Source organism: Onychostruthus taczanowskii, unplaced genomic scaffold (assembly GCF_017590055.1).
Source record: "Onychostruthus taczanowskii isolate IOZ18803 unplaced genomic scaffold, ASM1759005v1 scaffold138, whole genome shotgun sequence".
Lineage (NCBI taxonomy): Eukaryota > Metazoa > Chordata > Aves > Passeriformes > Passeridae > Onychostruthus > Onychostruthus taczanowskii.
The window spans coordinates 810,031-833,412 of record NW_024498551.1 but is presented as its reverse complement, the minus strand read 5'-3'; the positions used below and the strand labels follow the sequence as shown (position 1 = coordinate 833,412).

The 23,382-nt window shown below is 56.3% G+C and overlaps 1 protein-coding gene across 1 annotated transcript; it reads left to right on the top strand.

Annotated features, from left to right (window-relative positions):
- The first annotated feature begins 9,378 nt into the window (after positions 1–9,378).
- MEX3A (mex-3 RNA binding family member A) lies at positions 9,379–22,766 on the top strand. Its single transcript, XM_041397303.1, has 2 exons — positions 9,379–9,817; positions 21,661–22,766. The coding sequence occupies exons 1-2, from the start codon at positions 9,379–9,381 to the stop codon at positions 22,764–22,766; spliced, it is 1,545 nt and encodes a 514-aa protein (XP_041253237.1).
- Positions 22,767–23,382: the final 616 nt, after the last annotated feature.

Here is a 23,382-nt window from a genome sequence, read left to right as displayed (position 1 = left end):
CAGCCCTCCAGGGACTCCTTTAGGTTGGGCAGATGGAGCCGTGGTCCCTATGGGCTCTCCAGTGCTGGGCTTTGTGTTCTGGCTGGCAGCAATTAGTGCTCCAGCTGGTTTTGGAGTGATCACTGGGTACAGGCTCTCCCTGAGCAGTGCTGGGGCTCAGAACATGCCCTGACAGACCTCTCCTGGCTGAGCTTGGCCTCTTGCACCTCCTCTGCTGTGAACTTCTCTTGCAAGGACACAGCCTGACACGCAGGTACCCCCACCATGGACAGGGTACACAGTCCTCACCAAATGACACCCCAGAAGCTGTGTACGAGGAACATCCCTCCTGGGAGGAGTGACTGTGGCAGTGTGGGGTGAAGGCCAGCTGGGCACAGGGTCAGAGGCCAACTTTAAACATGGGTTCAGTGTTTAAACCCCTTTAGTGTGTAAATCTACAGAGCAGTGTGCAATTCCCAGCCGTGGCAAAGCCTTCACCACACCCCAGGGGAACCAGCACCAACCCCAGCATTTCCCTCTGACCACAGGGATACCTGGACCAGAGCCTGTAGACAGGAAAGTGGCACCTGAGCATCCTGGCTGGTCCTTCCATCGCCCCTGGAACTGCTGCAGCACCTGCCGAGGCTCAGAGCTTCCCTGCACACCAGCAGCAGCCCCCAGCTCACTGCAGACCTCCTGCAGCCAGGTCTGCTGGACTTCAGCCTGGCTTCCAAGAACTGCTCCCTCTGCAGCTGACTGGAAAACATAAAAGGAGACAAGGCACTTTCTGAGGGAGCACTGGAGCCCAGGGAATCAGCAACGTGGGAATTGACAGTAGCACCTTCACTCCTGGGTCACACGGAGGCACAAACATTTCCACACCTGCTCTGCTCTCCTGGGGCACCTGCAGCATTTAGGCACAAAGTTTGCATCCCACAGGAACTTTGTAATGGCACAAGGGACTCTGCAGTGACAGAGATGGTGCTCTCATCTTTCCTGGATGGCTCTGCTGGTGCCATCCCCTCGGGGACCAAAGCACAGCCCCCTCCATCACCCAGCCCTGTGGTAGGCTGCCAGCCCGTTGGGGAAGAGATGGGAAAGTGTCCACTTGATGTGCCTGAAAAGCAGCACACATCTCCCTGTTGCTATGGAAACGCTGCTTTTAAAGCAAATTAATAATAATAATTAACACCATCTATTAAATAATGGTAATAAAAGCATTAGTAATGACTTGTAATTGGTAAGGCACTCGGAATAATGCACACTCACCCTGTGACCTGCTCCCAGCTCGGAACTGGAGCTGGGGGCGGCATCTCCCACCCGCAGGGGAGCCCTGGGTGAGGGCGAGTGCCCTCTGCCTTCAGTACTGTACAGGCAGGGGCTTAGTGGGATTCAGTGAGGGATCAGACTTTTATCTGGATAATGAGGATGTCTAGACTGATAAGAAGAAGGGGTAAATTGGCTCAGGGCCTGATTCTGACTTGCTGTGTGCTTGGTGGTGCCCGGGCAAAACTGAGGTGGGTTGAGAGCAGGAGTCTGCGCCAGGCTAGACAAAGCCCTGGTTCCTCCCAGTTTTTAGCCTAGAAATCGGAGTACTTCCAGGACTGTTAACCCCTGGGAGGCAGAGGTGAAGAGAACTCTAAGAAACTTTTAATGTGCTCGAATTCAGCCTGGAGAAGGGAAGGCTCCAGGGACACCTTAGATCTGCTTCCAGTGCCTAAAGGGGCTCCAACAGAGCTGGAGAAGGACTTTGGACAAGGGCCTGAAGGGACAGGACAAAGGGGAATGCCAGAGGGCAGGGTTAGATGAGATACTGGGAGGAAATTGTTCCCTGTGAGGGTGGGTAGGTCCTGGCATAAGTTACTCAGAGAAGCTGTTGCTGCCCCTGGATCCCTGGAAGTGTTCAAGGCCAGGCTGGACAGGGCTTGGAGCAACCTGGGATAGTGGAAGGTGTCCCTGCCAATGGCAGGGGGTGGGACAAGATGAGTTTTAAGTTCCCTCAGAACTTGGTTGCAGCCAAGGGGATGGGGCAGCCACAGCTTCCCTGGGTCCCTCTGCTCTGTCTCTCACACCTCGGGTCCATGTGTCCCACTCATCAGCCTACACCACCAAAAGCAGTGTCCAGAGCAGAGCACGCAAGGCAGAGCCCAGAGCCGTTATAAAACACCCTCTTTTCAAGCTGTGAGGTGCTTCCAAAAGGATCTGAACTGCGGAGAGAAAATCAATGCAAAGACCTGACAGCGTCACCCGCTTGTTTGTGCCCAAAGTCCCTGTGCTGACAAGGTCTTCTCTGCACGGCAGAGCAAGGACCTGCTCTCAGAATCACTCAGCTTTCCCGCAGGAGCCTGCCCAGACAGGCAGAGCCAGGATGTGAACACCTGGGAAAACCTGGCCCTTGGTTTAGGTGCCTGCATGAGCCTGAACTCTTTGAAAAGCAGGTCCCCACTGTCCCTGCTGTGCTTCTGGAGAGGCATCAGCCATCCCTGGACTGGCATAAGCAAGTGCAAAACAGCTAAAAAAGTGCTGAGATGTGTTCCTTAGACTTTCCCCAGCAAGGTCTGACACCCAGACTGCCGTGCAGCTTTAGGATTGCAACACCTGCGTGGCTCAGGCTCCATCCCAGCCCGAGCTCCCGGCAGCAACTTCCACCATGAGACTAAAATTAGCAGCGACAGGAAGAGCTCTGGAGCACGACAGGATGATTAGAGCCTCCCTGGAAAGGAGGCATCACCTGCAACGTAATGACTTTCCTCATCTCTGTCAAAATGTGCAACGACCGTTGTGGAATATGATGGGGAAAAGTGAGGCAGTGAGACAGGGGGAAGGTGCTTCTGCACAAAATTGGAGTGAGCATTTGTCCAGAGGAGAAAAAACAGGATGCTGGCTCTCTGGACTACACCCTGTGTGACAATCATACCCGAAAGGTTGTGCCCTGGACCTGCTGCATGACTTCAATCAAATTGCTTAGAAAGACACAAAAGACTTCAGGATTGTGCATGCCAGCTCCACCCAAGATTTATAAACAGCAAGAAAACACCCAAATAAAAGGTAAAGAAAAATTTTTTACATGTATTTATATGTTATGAGTGTGAATAATCAGTGTCACTCTTCTCCAGCACCAAATCCATGCTTCAAAACTCTTTGTTGGCCTTCTTTGGCTAAAAATAGCCAACACCACCCACATCCATGTTCCTGAAAGAATGGGATGTCATTGGGCATCACCCCTCCTGTAAACTTGTTTTCATTTAAAATATCTCATAACTAGAAAGGGCATTAAAAGTGGGTGCACTGAGCCTCCAAGTGGGAAGATGTGACTGTGCTGGGGGAGCTCGTGTGTGGCTCACAGAAATGCCAGTGCCACTCTTGTTGCACCTAGTACAAGCTGGTTTGACTCCATGACTCACATTCCTGTTGTGAAACTGGAATTCATGGAATAATAGAACCATGGGAAGATTAGTGTTGGACAAGATCATCCAGTTCCATCCCCCTGCCATGGGCAGGGACACCTCCCACTATCCCAGGTTGCTCCAAGCCCTGTCCAGCCTGGCCTTGAACACTTCCAGGGATGGGGCAGCCACAGCTTCTCTGGGCAACTTGTGCCAGTGCTTCACCTCCCTCACAGGGAAGAATTTCCTCCTTATACCTAACATAAATCTCCCCTAATTTTGGTTTGAAACCATTTCCCTTTGTCCTCAGAACATGGCCCATCCCTCTCTCTCAGGTGGCCCCTTACAGAGAACGTTCATTTGTCAGGATAACAGGAGACAGATAAGTCCCTTGGATGAAGAAGAGTTTCCCTTCAAGATCTCCTGGACAGAAATACGTGCACATGCTCTGCACAGCTTGACAATGAACGTGCAGCGAATCCAACACACCCTGGACATGTTGGATTTGCTGGGCACACATGGACCATCTGGCCAACACATGGGCCTCGGGCTTGACATGTCCAGGAAGCATCTGACTGATGGTGGATGCACCAGGCAGGCAGAGGGAGCACACGCAGGAACCCAGCCCCACTGGCACCGCGGTGGAGGTGGCTGTGATCCTCACGGAGCTGATCCGCGGCTGCGCCGGCATTCCTGGGCTGATTTCTGGAGATTCAGACACAGGTAAGTGCCAAAACCCCAATGTGCCCCTGGACAAAATTCAAAAGAGGACATACCCAAGGAAAGTCATGGTAATTCTGATGTTCTGGAAGTTGAAATTGGGAATTATCTGCTTGCAGAAGATGGGATTCCAATGGGAGGAAAACGCGTTCCTTGGAAAATGAGCTACATGTATAAACAGCAAGAATAAGGGGAGAGTGTGACCTTGAAATTGAACACCCCCTTTTGATTCCAGCCTAAAGTTATCCAGATTCCAGCAGAAGATTCTTCAGTTTTTAAAAACAAGCCCCTGGTGACTAGAAAGTCCAAACCCTCCACGTTATGAACACAACCAAGTGTGCCAAGGGTGCGGCACCCGCGATCCCAGCGCCAGATTGTCCCTGTAGCTTAGCACCCATCTGCAGCCAATATGCTGAGCTCTTAACAAAATTGAGGGCTTTTAAAACCTGGTCTCCCAGGCCTGATCCCATGGACCTGGGCTCACCAAAACCAATGGACTTCAAGGAGCTTTGGATCAGGCTTTGCGCTAATTTACTTATCTCATAGAACAGCTTAATTAACAAATGTTTGCAAAGCACTTCAGGATCCTTCCACGGACAGTGAGACTCCTCTTGCTGCCAGTCCCATTGACAAAGCAAAGAGGTTTAATGTCAACAGGCAGCAGATGAATTGTATGGACACAGACGGGGATGGAGGGACATCCCGGGTGGATCGGCCACCACGGAGTCCCCCCTGAACCATGGCCTACAGGGAATGGCCAGCACGTGGGCTCAGAGTGGAAGGGAGCCCTTACAGCTTCCCAGAATTTGGGGTACTTCTGTTTCATGTGCAGCTGAGCAGTTCTTGAAATGAGCTGTCCAGGGACAAGGAGATGATGTCTCAAAGCACTCGTGGCGATGGTATCCCAGCTTAAACTTTCTACCTCAGGATATTAGATGATTCTATGCAAGATGAAAATGAAGAAAAGCCTAAAAAAGGTGTCCTGGCTCCTAGCAGGTGTTTGCTCCCCCTGTCCTCCCCACCACCAGCTCATCACCTCAGTCTGTGGGACGTGGGATGCTTCCACAGCATTAAACCTTTCCTAGCAGCTGCCACCTTTCCCCCAGACTTGGGTCATGTCGGTGGGCAGAGGGATGCAGCACTGGGAAGTGCCAAATTCGGCTTCGCATTGATGACACAAATTCATCCAGAAAGTTTCTCCCTGCGTTAGCTCTTGATGGTGACTCTAAGTCGCTGTTCTGCCTGAGGACAGGCTGCTGGCACCTCCTCAGTCAATGTCAGCTTTATTGCTGCCTCCCACAGAACTTTGTGTCACCAGCCGTGGTGCCTGGCCACCCCTCCCCGATGGCTCTGGCACCGGCAGCAGCTGCAGTTTGCAGTTTCTCCCTTTTCTTTGATCGTTCTGCAGCCTCCTGCCTCGGCAAGGGGCACGTGATGCCGCTGCCTGATCCCGACCTCTCCGCTCCGAGGACTCCGCTGCCATCCCTGGCTTTAATTAATACTTTTTTCCCCCCCGACAGTAATTCGGGGATGTGGATTTTCAAACATTTGGAAATACCCGCTTTTTAACTAGAAACACCGCGTTTCTGCCAAAACCTCGGCAGGGTGTTCGCTGAGTGGATAGAGCTGTGCAGAGACTACACCCGTGGTGAAATCCTCACTTGCAATCCAGCACTACTTGCCCCCCAAAAATAACCTTTTACCCCCCTATCCAGGGAGCTGTGAGTGATCCAACAGCTCCACAACGTGAGCCCCTCTGACCTACTCCAGCTCACGGAGCTGGCTCCAGCCACCTGGCAGAGCTAACTTTAACCTGAATTACTCCTGAAATCCAGCTTCCCCAGAGGCAGCGATGCCAGACGGGAGGTAAGATCATTCCCAAGCAGCTGCTATCACTGGGAAGAGGATCAAAGTCTTGGTTGTAGCCCAGCTACGCCCCCAAAATATTGTATGAACTGAGAGATGCTGCTATCAGGGACCCATCAGGATTAGTCACTGCCCATGTTGCCAATTCCTGTGATTTTTCTAGGAGCATTTCTGGTTGCCTTAAATTCCCAGCTCTGTGAGTCATGTGAATCTGTGTGAGTATGAATTTTTGGTTTTTAAAGTAAGTTTCTAGACCCTGTGGCTGTGCAGAAAAGCAAGGTGATGTAACCAGAGTGAAATCCGACAGCCCCAGAAGAAGGCAAATGAGAAGAAACTCAACTTTCAATTTTTTTTTTTTTTTTGGAGTCACACAAACTTTTTAGTCAGTTTGGTGATTTCTGGGCCTGGCTCATGCTGCTGGAATGCTCAGAGCTGGACGTCCATAGTTTTTCCCTTTTTTCCTTTCACTTTCTGATTTCCAGGACCACTTTCTTCTCCTGAGACCTCCGTGACAGAGCTTAAAATGGAGGTGGAAGCAAAACCATGTCCCTAAAATGACATGCTGCCTCCAGAGCAGGCATTGCTACCAGCCCCATGCACAAGATCCAACTTGGACAAGTGAAAAGTCCATAATTTACAGGGCAGAACACCATAGTTCCCACCACCAGCACATGGGCACACACAGGATCCTCACCCACGCTGGGAACACCCCTGCATGGAGACGTGTGTGCCACCTCCTGCCTCGTACACACACACACACACACACGTGGTTTTGGGGCATATTTCAGTGTACCTAATTCTGTGTTTGCACCTGTAACACATGCTCACACAGACACACACAAGGGTTTCACCTGGTTGTAAGCGTGGAGTGAGCCACAGCCAGCAGGTGTGTGCAAGGGAACCAGCAGTGTGTGTGCGTGTGTGAAATTCCATGTCCATTAAATGCACATTTTTGGCCATTTAGTGGGGCACACCCAGCCTGTGTTAAAACTTGCCACGGGATGTGTGTGTGCCTTATGGAGCCACCATCCATCACATCCCAAAACAAACAGACATTCCTTTTAGAAGAAGGAATATCCCAAACTGCCACTCTCAGGACTCCCATCACCACACAACGGTGAAAAAAGAAATAAAGCCCAATTCAGGACAGTGCTCTACAGCATGACCAAAATGAGCTGCACAAAACACAGCAGTGGGTGGGTTCTCCTGCCCTTAGCTTTACTTTTTTTCCCTTTTTTTTGTTGTGCACACCTACAGCACAGCCACCACAAGCTCTAACCCACAGCAGCTCCACGCCGGGTCCCGCGCAGAGGGGAGCTGCCCCTCCGGCCGTGTCCCAGCATCTCCCTGAGTTTGTACTACACATCAGGAAACCTGGATGCCAAAACCAAACCGAAAGCAGAAATTCCCCTTCCCAAAGTGCCGGGGCAAACTCACAGGGAGAGCTCCAGCAGCACCTTACCGGCTGAGTCAGTGGATGAGCCATCTCCTTGTGCTGGGTGCCCCATCTGCCGAGTTTAGCCGCAGCTGAGATCTTCTGCTGGTAAACCCAGAAAGGGGAGGTGGGGGAAAAGAAAAAAAACCTTCCCGCAAGGATCCCAGAGCCAGAGAGAGCAAATCACACAGGATACAGTGGGGGGTGGAAAGGTCCAGCCCCGGTGACAAGGCACCGGTGCCACCACCCCCCAGCCCTCGCCGCAGCCGTGGCCATTGCCAGAGCTGCAGCGCGATGTGGCTCGGCGGGAGCTCGCATCCCTCTGCATTGTCCCTCTCCAGTGTGAGCTCCGGCAATCTCATTTCATGGGAGACATCTGGTTTGATTCAGAGAGAAGAAAGGGGCGAGGGGAGAACCGCGCGCTCACACGCTCACCGCCCAGCCCGGCTGGCTGGGAGCTGGGGAGCAATTGTCAATGCTTCCCTCCGCCTGAATCCTCCTCATTTCAATGAGAAAGGCCAGCCCGGGGAGCAGGGCTGTCCCACGGCCCCCCCAGCATTCCCAGTCTGCAGGAGGGGGCTTTGCTGGGGCACAGAGCCAAGGGTGGGGAGCTGAGCCCCAGCAGCCTCACCAAGCCTGGCTGTGCCTGGAGCCACTACAAGGCCTTGGGGGGCTGGGGGGCTCCCCCTTCTTGTTTTGCATAATTCCCAGGCCGGGTGAACATGCAGTATTGTCCCTCAAATGCTTGTGGCCGTGTTGGGGGTCTTCCCACTGCAAGACTGAGGTCTCCATGTTTTTGGGGAACCCTTCTGGAAGGCCATGTCCTCCTTCGCAAGGAAGGAGGACGAAGCAGTGAGCTCCTTGTCCATGGGAGGGGGGGGGTCCTGCCCCATTGTGCCACCACTCACCCTGCTGACCCTGGTGCCCTGCTAGCCTGTACCCAAGGTGTCCCTGCCGAGCCATCACCCCTCCCAGGGGTCCCTGTTGTGCCTGTGGGTCTCTGGATGGATCCCAGCCCTGGACAGCTCTGCAGTACCCCTCATGTGTGGGCAGCAACAGGTCCCCACACAAACTCTCCTTCGCCCAAGACCCCTCCACAGTGGGGGGCACATGGCGGGTCCCCACACAGACCCCTTCCACTCATGACCCCTCCATGCTGGGTGCAACCAATGAGTTCCCTCACAGACCCTTCTTTCCTGTGATCCCTCTCTGCCAGGGGTGTGCACACTCATGGAGCCCAGAGTGGGTGCCCACGCAGCCCCTCCACCTGTGTCTCCGTGGGTGCCCACGCAGCTCCCTCTACCCACCCACTGCATGGTGGGTCCCCAGGGAGCCCCCTCCACGTGTGACACAGGGAATCCCACTGCAGCCCACTCCACGCATTGCACAGTGGTCCCACCACAGACCCTTCCACCCATGGTATGGCATGCCTGATCCCCTTGCACCACCCTCCAGCCTGGTCACAGTGGCTTCCCCTGCAGTCCCTTCCACCGGTTCCCTGCACGGCTGGTCGCCTCGCACCTCCCTAACCCCCCCAGCCATGCCATGGCATGTCCCTCTGCAGCCCCTCCACCGGTGACATGGTGGATCCTCCTGCATCCCCCTCCCCTGGTGGCAACCTGTGGTCCCCCTGCAGCCCCTACACCATGGCACAGTGTGTGCCCCCACAGCCCCTCCATCCTCTGCACGATGTGTCTCCCCACAGCAGCCCCCCCTCCGTGTCCCAGGCTGTCCCCACACCACCCTCCACCCGTGTCACCGTGGGTGCCCGTGCAGCCTCTTCACTCGTGTCCCCGCGGGTCCCCTGCAGCCCCCTCACCGTGTCCCAGACGGTCCCCCACAACCCACATCCCACATCCACTCGTGTCACCCATCCACTCGCGTCCCTACATCCCCCTCCCAGTGTCACAGCGGGTCCCCCTCCCCACACCGCCTGCCCCCGCGACCTCCGGCCCCGCCGCCCCCCAGCCCCCTCCCAAGCCTTTGTTAGCCATGCCTAGCCTGGTAGTCCCAGGGATAATGGAAAGGAACGGGGGTTTCGGCGATTTAGGCTGTTTCGGTGGGAGCGGCAAAGACAGAGCGCTGCTTGAGGATGACCGGGCGCTGCAGCTCGCCCTGGACCAGCTCTGCCTGCTGGGGCTAGGCGAGCCTTCCTCCTCCTCCTCCTCCTCGGCCGTGGTGCTGGTGGAGGACAGCAACAACAACAACAATAACCCGCCGCCGCCGCCGCCGCAGCAGCCCCCGCCGCCGCCGCCGCCGCCGCCCCCGGCGGCCCCGAAGGGCTCGGCGGCGCCCAGCGCCGGGGCGGCGGAGCCCAAGTTGTGCGCGCTCTACAAGGAGGCCGAGCTGCGGCTCAAGAGCAGCTCCAACACCACCGAGTGCGTCCCGGTGCCCAGCTCCGAGCACGTGGCCGAGATCGTGGGACGGCAAGGTGAGCGCCGGGCCCCCTGTACCCCCGATCTCTGCCGGTGTCGCCGCTCGCCGGCCCCGGGACACTCCCCCGCGGCCGGGGGGCCCCGCCGCCGCCCCCGCCGCTCCCTCCCGCCCATTGTTCGGGGCCGGGGCCGCTCGGCCCCGCCGGGGACAAAGCCCGGGGCTCCCGGGCTGTGGGCGGGTGGCCGCGCTCCCGGCACGGGGGTTTTGGGATGGGGGGTCTGTGGGAATGCTGCCGGCGCTTGTCCGGCCGCCGGCACCGGAGCCCCGCGCGCCGCTCCCCGGTTCTGCCAAAGAGCCGAGCTCGACCGCGCTCTCCTTAAGAAAAAAAAAACTGGGAATAAGGCGGGGGAAGGGCGGGGGTGCAGGCTGAGCCCGGCCCCGCGCCTCGGAGTCCCCCTTTGTTGGCCGGGCGGAGGGGGTGTGGTGGTGCCGGGCTCGCTCCGAGCGGCCGGTGAGCGGGTGGGAGCCGAGCTCCTCCCGCCGCCCCCGGGAGCGGAGGGACCCCGGAGCGGGGGGACCCCGGAGCGGGACCCGCCGTCCCGCGTGGGCCCCCCGCAGCCGCTGCCCGCGCGCCGCCACAGTGATGCTTTTGTTCTCACGGCTTCGTTCGGAGCGAGGTGGAATGGAGGAGGGCTTTAAAAAAAATTACATATATATATCTATCTGTGTGTGTATATATATATATATATCTCCATACCACACCCACTCTTAAGTCACCCCTCGCCCACCCCCACCACTCCCGGGTGTGCGGTGCGGGGCCCCGCGCCTCCCGTGGGCACTGCGGGAGTCGGGGCACGGCGCTGCCGAGAGAAGTTTTGTGTCGCTACAGAGAAAAAAAAAAATATAATAGTGCGGCTAAGTGTTGGGCTTTTTTTTCTTTTTTTTCTTTCTCTGAACAAGTAACTTGACGCTCTGGAAGTGCGATGGGCAGAGCCTGCGGCTGCATGGGCAGATGCTCCCCTGTGGGTTGGGATCGAAGGGCCCTGAGCAGGGGGTTTGTGGCGGGACCCGGGGGGTGATGACCCCCAGTGCCCCGAGAAGGGCTGAGGTGCACAAGGGGAAGCCACGGGGAGAGGGACACAAATGGCTCAGTGCTGGACATCTCTGACGCTAGGGCGTGCGGTGGGAACAATGGGGCCTGCGGAGGCTCTGCTTGCTCCCAGCCCTGGAGCCAGAGTCCGGTTCCCACGGACCGGTCCCGGTTCTCCGGGATGGAAAGTGGGCAGGAGTCCGGGGGTGCTGACCTCCCCAAAACTTGGGGCGTCTGCAGCCGAGGGAGCAGCTCTGGCTCTGGCGTTCACACTGGGATGGGGGCCCCTCACTGGGGACTTGGGGAGACGGGCAGGAAGGGGTGAGGGTCTGGCCCGGGAGATCCCACTGGCCCCGATCCTGATCCTCCTGTGCTGCCTTCACATTGCCGGGAGTGGAGCACGGGCAGGCACGGTGGGGCTCAGCACCAGCTCTGCACTGGTGTGTGTGAGGCCATGGAGAATCAGGCCCCCTTTGTTTAATAAAGTTGGGAAAGAGGATTCGGCAGGCGGAACCAAGGGGAGATGTGCCAGGGCTGTTTTCTTCCAGGATCTCACTGCTGCCCCAGACTCCTGAGAAGGGGGTGTGTTTCTCTGTGTTCAGAACGCAGCACGTGCCTGTTGTGTCCAGAGCGATGGAGAGGAACGTGCAGACCTGGATTTTTTCCACCATTTTTTTTGCGTGTGTGAGGGTTTTCCCACATCTGGGAAGCTGAAATGTCAGTGTGCTGGAGCTGTGGGGATGCAGCTGTGGCTGTGCTCCTTTGGCTGCTGGGGCAGATGGTGCAGCCTGTGCCCCACCGTGGAGGTGGGTGGGATGGATCCTGTGCTGGGGGTTCCTTCAGCACAGTCCTTGTAGCTGTGGCTCTGCACTCCAGCACAGATCACGGCCCACACTTGTTTCTAAAGGCCTGAAGGAATGTCTCTACTGTCTCCTGTGCCTTGTTTTTGTGTAGAAGGCCGGATTAAGAGGGTCTGGAGCTGGGTGTGGGGCTCCCAGGGGGATTGATTCCTGGACTCTCATGGATGCCTGACCAGGAATCCCAGAATGCCAGATTGTCATCCCTTGGTAGTACTGCTCCCGTTGCAGATGGTTTTCTAGGAAAACAATTGTTTTTATGGGTGCCTGTGAACAGGGTGATAAACATCTTGAAAAAGGGAGGGGGAAAAAAGTAATGATGAAATAAAAATTATTTCACAGCTTTATTTGGTAACAGGGTTTAGTTTTTTCTTCAAGTTATTATTTTCTGAAGAAACACACTATCCCTTCAGATTATTTTATAATAATATCAAATGTCTATTCAAGTGTTCCTCACAGGCAGGCGTGGATATGAGAGGCCTGGGTCTGGGCACAGGGGCCCTGGTGCACACACCTGGCCACGGGAATTCCACCTGCTATCAGGCCACCCCTCACTTTGCCAAAGGAGTGAAAAGGCATTTAAGTGTAAATAAGGCTCAAGCCCGATGTATTTCTATTGGAATGTGTGTAAGGGTGGTTTGTGAAGAGGTGTAATCGTGGCAGAGGGGGTGGCTTCACTCCAAGCAAGGATGCTGCAGGAACTCAACCTGAGCTTGGCAGCTCCTGCTTTCCCCAGGAGCTGTGAACGTGCCCTCGAGGAGCCAATGGCCTGCTGGAAGCCCTGCTCCAGTTTGTGCTGGGGCTGCTTTGTGTGCTGAATTCGAGCAGCACAGCCACGAGCTGGCTGGGGTGGGGGACTGCCCGGGGTGAGGTGGGGGGCTGTGGAAAGGGGGATCGGGGGGAACTGGCCAGACTGGCTCCTCCACCTGGTGCCCCGGGGTCTGTGGCAAAGAGCTGGGTGGCTGGTGGTATGTGCCAAGGGCTGCTTTGCAAACTGGAGGACCGGAAACTGGAAAAGGAAGAATGAGGGGATGAAGTCACAAGAATCCCTTTGACTGGTGCCTGTGACCCCTGGGCATGGGTGGTAGTGACACCCCTTCCCTGGTTGGAGGTGGAGCCATGACCTCCACGCCTGTGCTCCTGTTGCAGTGAGGGGCAGGGGCGAGTCTGCCTGAGTCAGGGCTCCTGCAGGTCATCCCCCCTTCCTTCCCCTGGCATGTGTGTGAACTGCAGCTGTGCTGAGTTTGGGTGACCGAACCTCCCGGTGTGTGCCATGGCACAGTGCTCCCTGGGGCCTGTGTGGCACATCAGGGTGCTTGGTGGCTCTTGTATTTCTCCTGCCAGCTCGGGTTGTGGGTGTCCTGCCTGCAAGAGCCTGTCCATGGCTGTGCTGGCTCTCACGGCCACGCCGATGAAATTGTAAAGACAAAGCACTGGAGGGGTTTGCAGCAGGTTTTTTAGGAGATGGTGGGACATCAAGGGATGAGATGGGGTGTGGGTGCTGGGAGGAATGGAGAGTGTCTGAAGGGCATCATGTTTTGGTTGTGCAGACTGTGAAATTAGGAAGGGGCAGAAATTGTCAGTCGCTGCAGTTCTTCCCTAGAAGTGACCTGAGGTGGGTGTGGATTAGCCAGATCAAGATTTGTATCCAACTTCTGTGCCCGCTCCCACAGACAAGCTGGGCTGCTGTCGGTGGAGCCAGGGGAGAGGCTGAAGGGCACATTTAAGGCCAGATGTTGTGGTTAGGGAGATGTGGTGCTGCTTCTTTGTGTGTCTGGTGTGTGCAGGTGTCAGGAGAAGGTGTGGGGTTGCTTTGGCTTCATGCTGCGCCCACTCCCAGATAAGACTTTCCCTATAAGGATTTTTTGACTCTCTAAGGATTTTTGGTCCTTCTAAGGGTTCTTGGTCTCGTCACAGTAATAGCATCCATTGTCACCTGTGCTCACAGACACCCTTTGATGCAGCATCTCCCAGCCTGCTCCAACCAGCCTGTTGTCACCAGGAATGAGATTATGCGAGAGAGGATCTTAACATAAATTGCTCTTTCTTGACAAGGTGAAGTCAAATAACAAGAAGCTCCACTAAACCCAGGTGATTGGGTTCTTTGTGTAGCTCCAAACATGCTCCAGTGCTTTCAGCATTTAAAAATAGTCCGAGGAAGCCTTTTCCATTGAGGAAGTCTGATGATGGCAGCTCCCCCACCCACCCTGTGGAGGTGGATGTATGTACAGCATCCGAGGAGCAGCCGGGGGGGCAGATCTTCTTGTCTCCTTCACCCAAATCTTGGATCGAAAGCCACCCGATCTGGTGGGGTCTGGAGGCAATCTCCGTACGCTGCTCCGGCAGCTCGGGATGGGCCCGAAAGGAGAGAGATATTGCAGTGGGTGCCGGGTTGTTACAAAGTGTTAATGAGAATCGGTCTGAATTTACACCGGGGAAAAGTGCGGAGCGGGATCGACTTCGTGCCGTTTGAACTGGAGGTGGGAGGAGGAAAACGGGTCTGGGAGAGAGACAAAGGGAATTTTCTAGGGAGACACGCACGCTCCCGGCTCGGGCCGGGTGCCGCGCTGACCGAGTGAACCGCAGCGCAGCCGCCCGGAATCTAGGGCAGTGGGAAAGCGAGCGTGCTGCCATTGGGTGGGGGCCCCCGCCTTTGTCTGGCAGCCCCCTCCCCGCGTCCCCTCCGCCCGCCGTGCCCCGCTTCCCCCGCTGTGCCCGGCGTGTGCCGCGGCCGCGCAGGATGGTGCGGTGCCACGGGCACACCCACTCCGCCGCGCATCGCTGGGGCTTCGCTTCCCAACTTTCCTCCGATTGTCTGTGGTGCTGGGCTTGTTTCTGTTGGGTGTTTCCGTGGGGTTTCCCCCCCCCCTTTTTTTTTCTTTTTTTTTTTTTTTTTGTTTCATAAACAACTTTCATCGCGATGCGAAAAAGCGTAAAATCGCCGCGCTGGAACAAGGCGGTCGCTGGTTTTCCTGGCGTGGTGTGTTGGGTGGTGTTTTTGCCCTTCTTGTAAACACAACTTGCATCATCAGGACAATAAACCCTCCGTGCAAAGAGATTTAGTTGGTTGGTTGTGGTCCTTTTGTGTGCATTTGCGTTTTTTGACACCACTTTCATCAGGTTTTCAATGCAGCAAAACCTTACCCCACAGGCCGTCAGGAGGGTTTATTTGTGAAGTTCTTTGTGTGCTTGTCTTTTAACAAGGCTTTCATGTTAACGGGGAAAAGAATGCCCCACCTTACCCAAGGTAGCTGAGGGTTGTTTATTTTATGATCCTCTTCAATTTTATGACTACAATAGAAAAAAAGACCAAGTTCTAATTTGCCCTTAGACCCTCTTGCACCCCACTAGCAGTGCCAGAAGGGACTGCGTGGGGTATTTGCAGGTGTAATTTGTATCTGTGCAGTGCCTTGCCATAAATGAGAAGAGGGCTTAAAAAGCTTTTGTCTGTAGAGATTACTTTGTATCTGATGAAAACAAGAAATACCAGGACCTGGAGTGATTTGTGGGGTGTGTTTTCCAAAATAAAACCACAACGCAGTCAATCAAACAAAAAGATCCACCTCGGGGTTGGCTGCGGAGCTGTTTGCTGTGGCTGGTACAGCTCCTCTGGTGCTTCCAGGGTCGGGGTCATGCTCCTGGGCTGGAGGTGCCAGCTGGTGCCAGGAGGGAGCCTCTAGACTGCATCAGTAGCAGAATATACCTGTGCAGGATCTGGCCTTGTGGCTGCACCTAGGAGAAGGTCATCAGCAGGTCTAACTCTGAATTTACACCAAAGTGAAATTATTTGAGGGATCTGCTCCACTTGTGCCACCGCACTGTCCTGGTGGCATTGTCACCGTGGTGCTGTGCTGGCCACGTCCCTTCCATGCTCTGATCATCCTCTGTCCACTGATGGAGCAGCACCTGGGAGCCTTGGGGTAAACCCTGCTGAGGTCCTGTGAAAACACACTGGCTTGGGGCTGCTCAGAGTGAGAACATTTGGGATGGGCTCATGCCAAGGAAACGACAGCTAGATCAGATGCATCCAGCACCCTGGTGTCCCTTGTGAGCAGCTGTCTTTGCTGGAGAGGTGAACCAAGCTCCTAGAGCCTTCTCTGTTAATTGTGATGGATTTGTTGCCCTGGTGCAGGGGAAAGAGAGAGAGAAGGTGGCTGTGCATCCAGATCTTCCCCTGACCCCCACCACCCATCTTGGCAATGTCTAGACTCAATTTATTTCTATGTTTTCAGCCAGAGATGGCTGCTCTGCGGATTAATTCCAGTTAGCTGACTGGTCTGGGCACCAGAGGCTCTCCACTCCTCCAGGGTTTGGTCCTGTGTGGGAATGTTTGTGATGTACTCAGGTAATTTGCAAACACGTTTACTTTGAGTCAATTGGTAATCAGTGAAATTAAAGAGAAAAAAGGGTGAGGGGTGGAACTGAGCTTATAGCCTCCTTCAGGAAATGCTTTGGGATCTGCATTATTGACAAAACCCAGGGTAATAGAAGGTAGGCTGTGGAAACACAATGAGAAAGGGCTTAATTCTCTGTTTAATATAAAAATGCAAGTGGCAGGGGTCTGCCAGGGATCGGCACACTGATGTCTGTGTGCTGCTGGAACGAGGAGAACATACACCAAGTTATGTATTAGTGCTGCTTTCACAGGTCCCTTTCTTCCCTTAGCTTCATCTTGACACCACCTGCTAGGCCATTCCCTCCCTTCCACCTCCCTCCCCTTTGAATAATCCCCCGAGTAAAATGCTTTGTTACACGGTATTTTCAAATTTCAGTTATGCACGAAAGGAAAGTGTCAAAAAAACACCCCATGCAGGACAAATTTTGCTTGGAATAAGCACATTGGGGTGTGCTGCCCATCTGGCTGGGATGTCACGGGCCACATCCTGATCCAGCTGTGCTCCATCAGAAGCAGGGTGATCTCAAAGGAGGCTCAGCCCCTTTTTAGTGTGCAGAGCCGTCAGGGATGGGCTGGGATGGGCCCGGAGCCTTGGCACTAAGTGAGTAAATCACGTTTGAGCCCAGCCTGGTTTTAGCTGATGTGAAGCAGTGCAGCGCCCCTGGAAGTTGTGGAGTTCTCTGGGTTTGGGCTGCTGATGGTTTGCCCATTGTCTGTGCCGGTTCGGAGCTGCTGGAGGTCAGGGCTGCTGGGCGTGCTGGAGTTGGTCTAATTTCCTAGGAGGTGATTTTCTCCAGTTTTTAAGCACAGGATCCCCATCTGTCTGTCTCCACAAAGCTGGCTTTCCCGTCTGCAGGCCTGCACAGAGACCCTCCCTCCTCCCCCCCTTCTCACACCACCGACTGCACCACGCGTCCTTTTGTCCGTTCCAGATCCTCCTTCCCCTCCCTCTCGCCGTGCTCTCTCCTTGCCCACCTTCCCTTTGCCGTTTTGGGGTGTCTTGGCTTTGCTCCCACACACCTCATTCTCCTCCTCCCTTGGAGGGATCAGGGTGTGCCTCTCCCTCAATTTCCACCACCTTTGCTCCATCCCCAACTCCCTCCCACTCCTGCAGCTCGCGTAACGCGCTTACATTTGCCCTCATTCATGTGTATTCCTTGCCACTGCTCCCTTCCATCTGTCCCCAGCATGGAGCCCCCGTCCTTTGTCACCGCTCTGCCTGCCTGACCCTCCCTGTCGGCTCCGGGATTGTTTCCTGTCCTGCTGGGCTCAGATCCCTCTCCCCCACACGCCGTCATTGTCCCACAGCTCAGAGCAGCGCGGAGCCCGGTGCCAGCCGTGCCACACGCCTGCCCGAGGTCCTTTCCGCGCAGCAGAGCGAGCCTGGCGCTCCAGAGGCAGAGCGCGGGTCACTGCGGAATTCCACGGAGCTCCTGCAGCCCGGGGTGATGCACGGGGAGGCATTTTCAGCTGGATGCTTGCTGGGAACACCCCTGTCTTTCCATGTGATGCTCTGGTGATATCCCTGGGGAAATGGTGGCATCTCGGTTAATCTTCCTAAGATGGAATCTCCCTCTTTGGAGAGGGAGGGAGCAGCACAGGAGCGGGGCAGGGAAATGTCTGCCAGGGGTGGGCCAGGGACAGCCCACCCTGCCAGGGCTGCCAGAGGGCATGGCTGACCTTTCAGGGTTTTATCCAGCCCTCCTTGGGGTGCACCTTTGTTATGGATTTTGCCTGGGTGGATTTATCCTACAGTTGAGTTGTGCTTGGCTCCATGAATTGCTGTCCTTTGAGTTTCCTGGGAGCTGATAGCACACCACTGGGTGACCGCTGGTCCACATGGGCTGTTTGGAAACTTTACTCAGCAAAGCATCACAAATGTACCTCACGGTGCAAACTCCGGGGAGTAACCCGTGAGCAACACTGGATTTGGCAGGGGATGGATTGGGTTTGGATTTGGGGATTTTCCCAGATCCTTCTTTGTGCCAGGTCTGGCATTTCCATTCCCCAGGACCCTGGAATTCCTGTTTCAGAGATGGGTTGAGTGCAGCAGCGCTCGGAGGAAATTTTGCAGGAGCACAAGGCAGGAGACAGCTATTCCTGCTCCAGAAACAGGAAATGAGGCTTCGGGAGCTGAGGCAGCTCTGAGGAGTTAAAAATCACAGTGAGAGTTGACAGTGAAGTTCTGATTTACCAGCGCGTGTCCCGTGCTGCTGCCAAGACCCTCCAAGGGGCAGTGGGTTCATGGCTGTGCCCGGTGCCCATGTGGTGCCATGCCCAGTGCCACTGCAGTGCCGTGCCCGGTGCCCATGTGGTGCCATGCCCAGTGCCAGTGCAGTGCTGTACGTGGTGCTTGTGCAGTGCTGTGCCCGTGCAGTGCCATGCCTGGTGCCCACGTGGTGCTGTGCTTGGTGTTTGTGCAGTGCTATGCCCGTGAGGTGCCGTGCCCAGTGCCTGTGTGGCGTTGTGCCGGGTACCTGTGTGGTGCTGTGCCCCATGCCCCTGCAGTGCCATGCCCGTGCTGTGCTGTGCCGGGTGCCTGTGCCATCCGGTGCCTGTGCCATGCCCAGTGCCTGTGCAGTGCCGTACCCGGTGCCCACGTGGGGCCGTGCCTGTGTGATGCCATGCCCCTGTGGTGCCATGCCCATGCTGTGCCATGCCCAGTGCCTGTGCAGTGCCGTACCCGGTGCCCACGTGGGGCCGTGCCTGTGTGGTGCCATACCCCTGTGGTGCCATGCTCAGTGCCTGCGCGGTGCTGTGCCCGGTGCTTGTGTGGTGCCGGCCATGCCCAGTGCCTGTGCAGTGCCGTACCCGGTGCCCGCGTGGGGCCGTGTCTGTGTGGTGCCATGCCCATGTGGTGCCATGCCCATGCTGTGCCATGCCCAGTGCCTGTGCAGTGCCGTACCCGGTGCCCACGTGGGGCCGTGCCTGTGTGATGCCATGCCCCTGTGGTGCCATGCCCAGTGCCTGCGCAGTGTTGTGCCCGTTGCTTGTGCGGTGCCAGTGCCCATGCCATGCCATGCCATGCCTGGTGCCCACATAGTGCTGTGCCTGGTACTTGTGCAGTGCCATACCCCTGCAGTGCTGTGCCCCATGCCCCTGTGGTGCCCTGCCCAAACTCCTGCAGTGCTCTGCCCATGCCCCTGCAGTGCCGTGCCCCGTGCCCCTGTGGTGCTCTGCCCATGCCCCATGCCCTTGCTGTGCTGTGCCCATGCCCCATGCTCCTGCGGTGCCATGCCCCTGCAGTACCTTGCCCATGCCCCTGCGCTGCCCTGTGGTGCTGTGCCTGTGCCCCTGTGGTGCCCTGCCTGTGCCCCTGCACTGCCCTGCCCGTGCCCAGTGCCCCTGCAGTGCCCTGCCTGTGCCCAGTGCCCCTGTGGTACCCTGCCCATGTCCCGTGCCCCTGTGGTGCCCTGCCCATGCCCAGTGCCCCTGCAGTGCTCTGCCCATGCCTGTTCCCCTGTGGTGCCCTGCCCATGTGCCGTGCCCCTGCTCTGCCCATGCCCAGTGCCCCTGTGTTGCCCTGGCCATGCCTGTTCCCCTGCAGGGCCAGTGCTGCGAGCGCGGCCAGCCGGGCTGAGCGTGCTGCACGCCGGGCACCGCTGGATGCAGCGGCTGCCGCGGCGTGTGAGCCCAGGGAGTCGTTCGTGCCAGCTCTCGTGGCACCGGGCTCTTTCCATCGCCACAGGGGTGGGCTTCAGTCCTTGCCAACGATACAGGGTGCTGGGATCGCTGCTTTCCGGGGAGCACCCCGATGTCACCAGCCTGTGTCTCACGAGGGGAGCTGTGCGTGAGTGGCAGCACTGAGCTCCCAGCCTGAGAGGTGCTGTTATTTATTAGGATCTGTGTAAATAATAATGCTCCAGCCCAGGAGCTGAGGAATCTGCGTTTGGTGGTTGCAGAGGCATCGTTTGCAGGTCATTGTTGTAGTGTGATGTCAGTGGAGTGTGTGGAGGAAAACCTGCCGGTGTCAGGTAGTCAGAAGTACAGGAGATGGTCTTTTCTGGGGAGAGAAGGTGGGGTAGGAGGTGCTGGGGGATCTCACAGAAGTTCCAGTGCTGTGTCCTCATCCTCTGGTTCTGTCAGACACCCAAATCCTTGGGAAACCGCAGCAAAGTGCTCACCTCACTTCATCTGCACTGGAGAATCACAGGTTTTACCTTTCCTTTGGGATCTGAGCTCAGTGCACACCTCCTGCAGAGGAACCCCCAGCCTGCCCTGGAGCTTGGTGCCAGAAAAGCCTTGGGGCACCAAGTGAGCTTTTTGAGAGATGGGTCTGAGGGGCAGGACAGCAGCAAGGAGGGGTCCAGGAGCAGTTTAGAGAACTGTGCCACATCTGTAAAAACTCTTAGTTGCATGATGGCATCCTGGTGTCGTCTGGGAACCTGAAGCCAATCAGCTGGATCAAGACCCTCCAAAAGATCATTTGGAAGCCAAAACACGCTGGAAAGTCTTTTGCCCTTTTTGGGAAAGCAGAAGGCTGTTTTCTGAGCTGCGAGGAGCTGGGGGAATGGGCTTGGTCAGTTCTAGGATTTGGGGAATGGGCTTGGTGTGCTCTGGGATGTGGATACTGGTACACAAAAGCACCACTTGGCCAGTGATCTCGGGAGAAGGTCTGAGCACCTGGAGCAGGAGTCTTTGCACTGGGGTTCACAGGAGGGCAGCCTTGCCCCATTTCTTGCTGTTTCAGCCCCAAAGCAAATCCTGGCCTCCTGCTACCCCTGGTCATCTAGCTCTGCTGGCATTTGCAGTCCTGCCATATCTGCAGTGGGGAGTCCCAAACTGCTGCATCTCTGCAACTCCCCTCCAAACTTGTCCCCCTGAAGTTCATGGTATTCACCTCAAAACCTCCCAGTAGTACCAAAATCCTCTGGAGTCAAGGCAGCTCCCCTTGGGAGCTGGCACAGGGTGGCCAAGGGCTTCCACATTGTGGAAGCATCCCTCTGTTCTTTCCCAATAGTACCAAAATCCTCTGGAGTCAAGGCAGCTCCCCTTGGGAGCTGGCACAGGGTGGCCAAGGGCTTCCACACTGGCCCTTCAGGACCAGCATCCCTCTGTTCTCCTGTGACCTCCAGGCTGCCCCATGCATCAGCCCTGTCCCCAGAGCCCAAGGATGACCACTGTCTCTGGGAGGCCACCCTGGGGCTCTGGGGACAGGCCTTGTCACAGAGGCACTGACACCTGGGGTGGATCCCCCATTACTCCGTGGTGTTGGGGTGGGTGGAAGGGAGATCTTAGGGATGATGGCTGAGGGAAAGCAGTTGGGGGGGATGGTGTACTGGGCTGCAGCACACAAAATGGTGATCTCCATTTTGGGGAATGAGGGAGCATGGCACTCCTGAGGGAGGGAGTCTCTGGGAATGGTGAGGTTGGGCCTCCCTCTGGCATTTCCCCTCAGGGTTAGGGGGATAGGGCCTTTTCCTTGTTCCACGTCCTGCTCAGTGGCTGCCAGGTGGCACAAGAGATTGTGGCCACTCAGCCCGGTGTCCTGCAGAGCAGGGCGAGCTGTGGGACAGCCTCATTAACTGCTGTGCCTTCTTCTCTCTCTTCCCAAGGCTGCAAGATCAAAGCCCTGCGGGCAAAGACCAACACCTACATCAAGACCCCGGTGAGGGGGGAGGAGCCGGTCTTCATGGTGACAGGGCGGCGGGAGGACGTGGCCATGGCCCGGCGGGAGATCATCTCGGCGGCCGAGCACTTCTCCATGATCAGGGCCTCCCGCAACAAGGCGGGCACCACCTTCGGCAGCGCGCCCACCCTGCCGGGGCAGGTCACCATCCGCGTGCGCGTGCCCTACCGCGTGGTGGGGCTGGTGGTGGGCCCCAAGGGAGCCACCATCAAGCGGATCCAGCAGCAGACCAACACCTACATCATCACGCCCAGCCGAGACCGGGACCCCGTCTTTGAGATCACCGGCGCGCCGGGCAACGTGGAGCGCGCCCGCGAGGAGATCGAGACGCACATCGCGGTGAGGACGGGCAAGATTCTGGAGTACAACAACGAGAACGACTTCCTCTCCAGCAGCCCTGACTCCGGCATGGAGAACCGCTACTCAGAGGCTTGGCGGGTCCACACGCCAGCGCCGGGCTGCAAGCCCCTCTCCACCTTCCGCCAGAACAGCCTGGGCTGCATCGGCGACTGCTCTGTTGACCCCGTCTACGAGACCCCCCGGCTGAACGACCAAAACGACTTCAATTACGGTTACCTCTTCCCCAACTACGGTGTGAACAAGCAGGATTTGTACTACGGGGTGCCGGAGTCAGGGGCCCCCATGTGGGCTGGGCAGGAGAACACCAACCCTGTCTCGGTGCTCTTCTCGAAGCAGCAGCGCTCCAGCAGCACCGGCACCATCCACCCCAACTCCCACCGCTCGCCGTCCTCCTCCATCCCGGAGCCCGGCCTCTCCGGGCTGCCGCGGCGGTCGCAGGGGGAGCCGCTGCAGGGCTTTTCCAAGCTGGGAACGCCCGCCGCTGCCCGGACGTCGGTGGGCAGCAGCCGCGAGTGCATGGTGTGCTTCGAGAGCGAGGTCACGGCCGCGCTGGTGCCGTGCGGCCACAACCTGTTCTGCATGGAGTGTGCCGTGAGGATCTGCGAGAGGACTGATCCCGAGTGCCCCGTCTGCCACGCGGCAGCCACTCAGGCCATTAGAATATTTTCCTAAAGAGACAGAGCAGGGCATTGGGGGGGTGGGGGCAGGAAGGGAGAGTGGGGGGGGTCCGTGAGAGAAAAATGATGATGATAATAATAATAATGATAATAATAATAATAATAATGACATCTGAAGAACAAAAAAAAAAAAATGAATGAAAGAATAAATTAATTTAAAGAAGAAAAAGAAGAAAAAGAAGAAAAGAAAAGAAATTATTTTACAAGCAATGTATGTTATTTTTTAAAAAAAATAATAAGTGAATAATAAAATTAAAATGAATAGCAAAGCCAGAAATTTTGAAGGGCGAACAATGCTCCAGCCTGCAATGTCTTTTGTAAACCAAGTACTCAGAACGCACACTCGGATCTCGCAAGCGAAGCAGTTTAGTTCAGTTTTTTTTGGTGGTGAGATTGGGACTTCTTGGCGATGACCAAGCCAGGCCACCTGGATCGAGCGGGGAGGGAGCAGGGATGCAGGGAGGGCCCTGCCAGCCTTTCTCCAGCCACCTTCCACCTTTGTCTTGGCCTGAAGCCCCCACTCTCCTCCCCCCAGGGTTGTCGGCCCAACTGGGAGCTCAGAAAGAAACAACAGAAAGAAAGGAAAACGGAAGACAGGGATTTAGAAGACA

Coding starts and splice junctions, on each gene's coding strand:
- MEX3A (XM_041397303.1), top strand. CDS start 9,379: ATGCCTAGCCTGGTAGTCCCAGGGATAATGGAAAGGAACGGGGGTTTC. Junction 9,818..21,660: donor CGAGATCGTGGGACGGCAAG/GTGAGCGCCGGG, acceptor TCTCTTCCCAAG/GCTGCAAGATCAAAGCCCTG.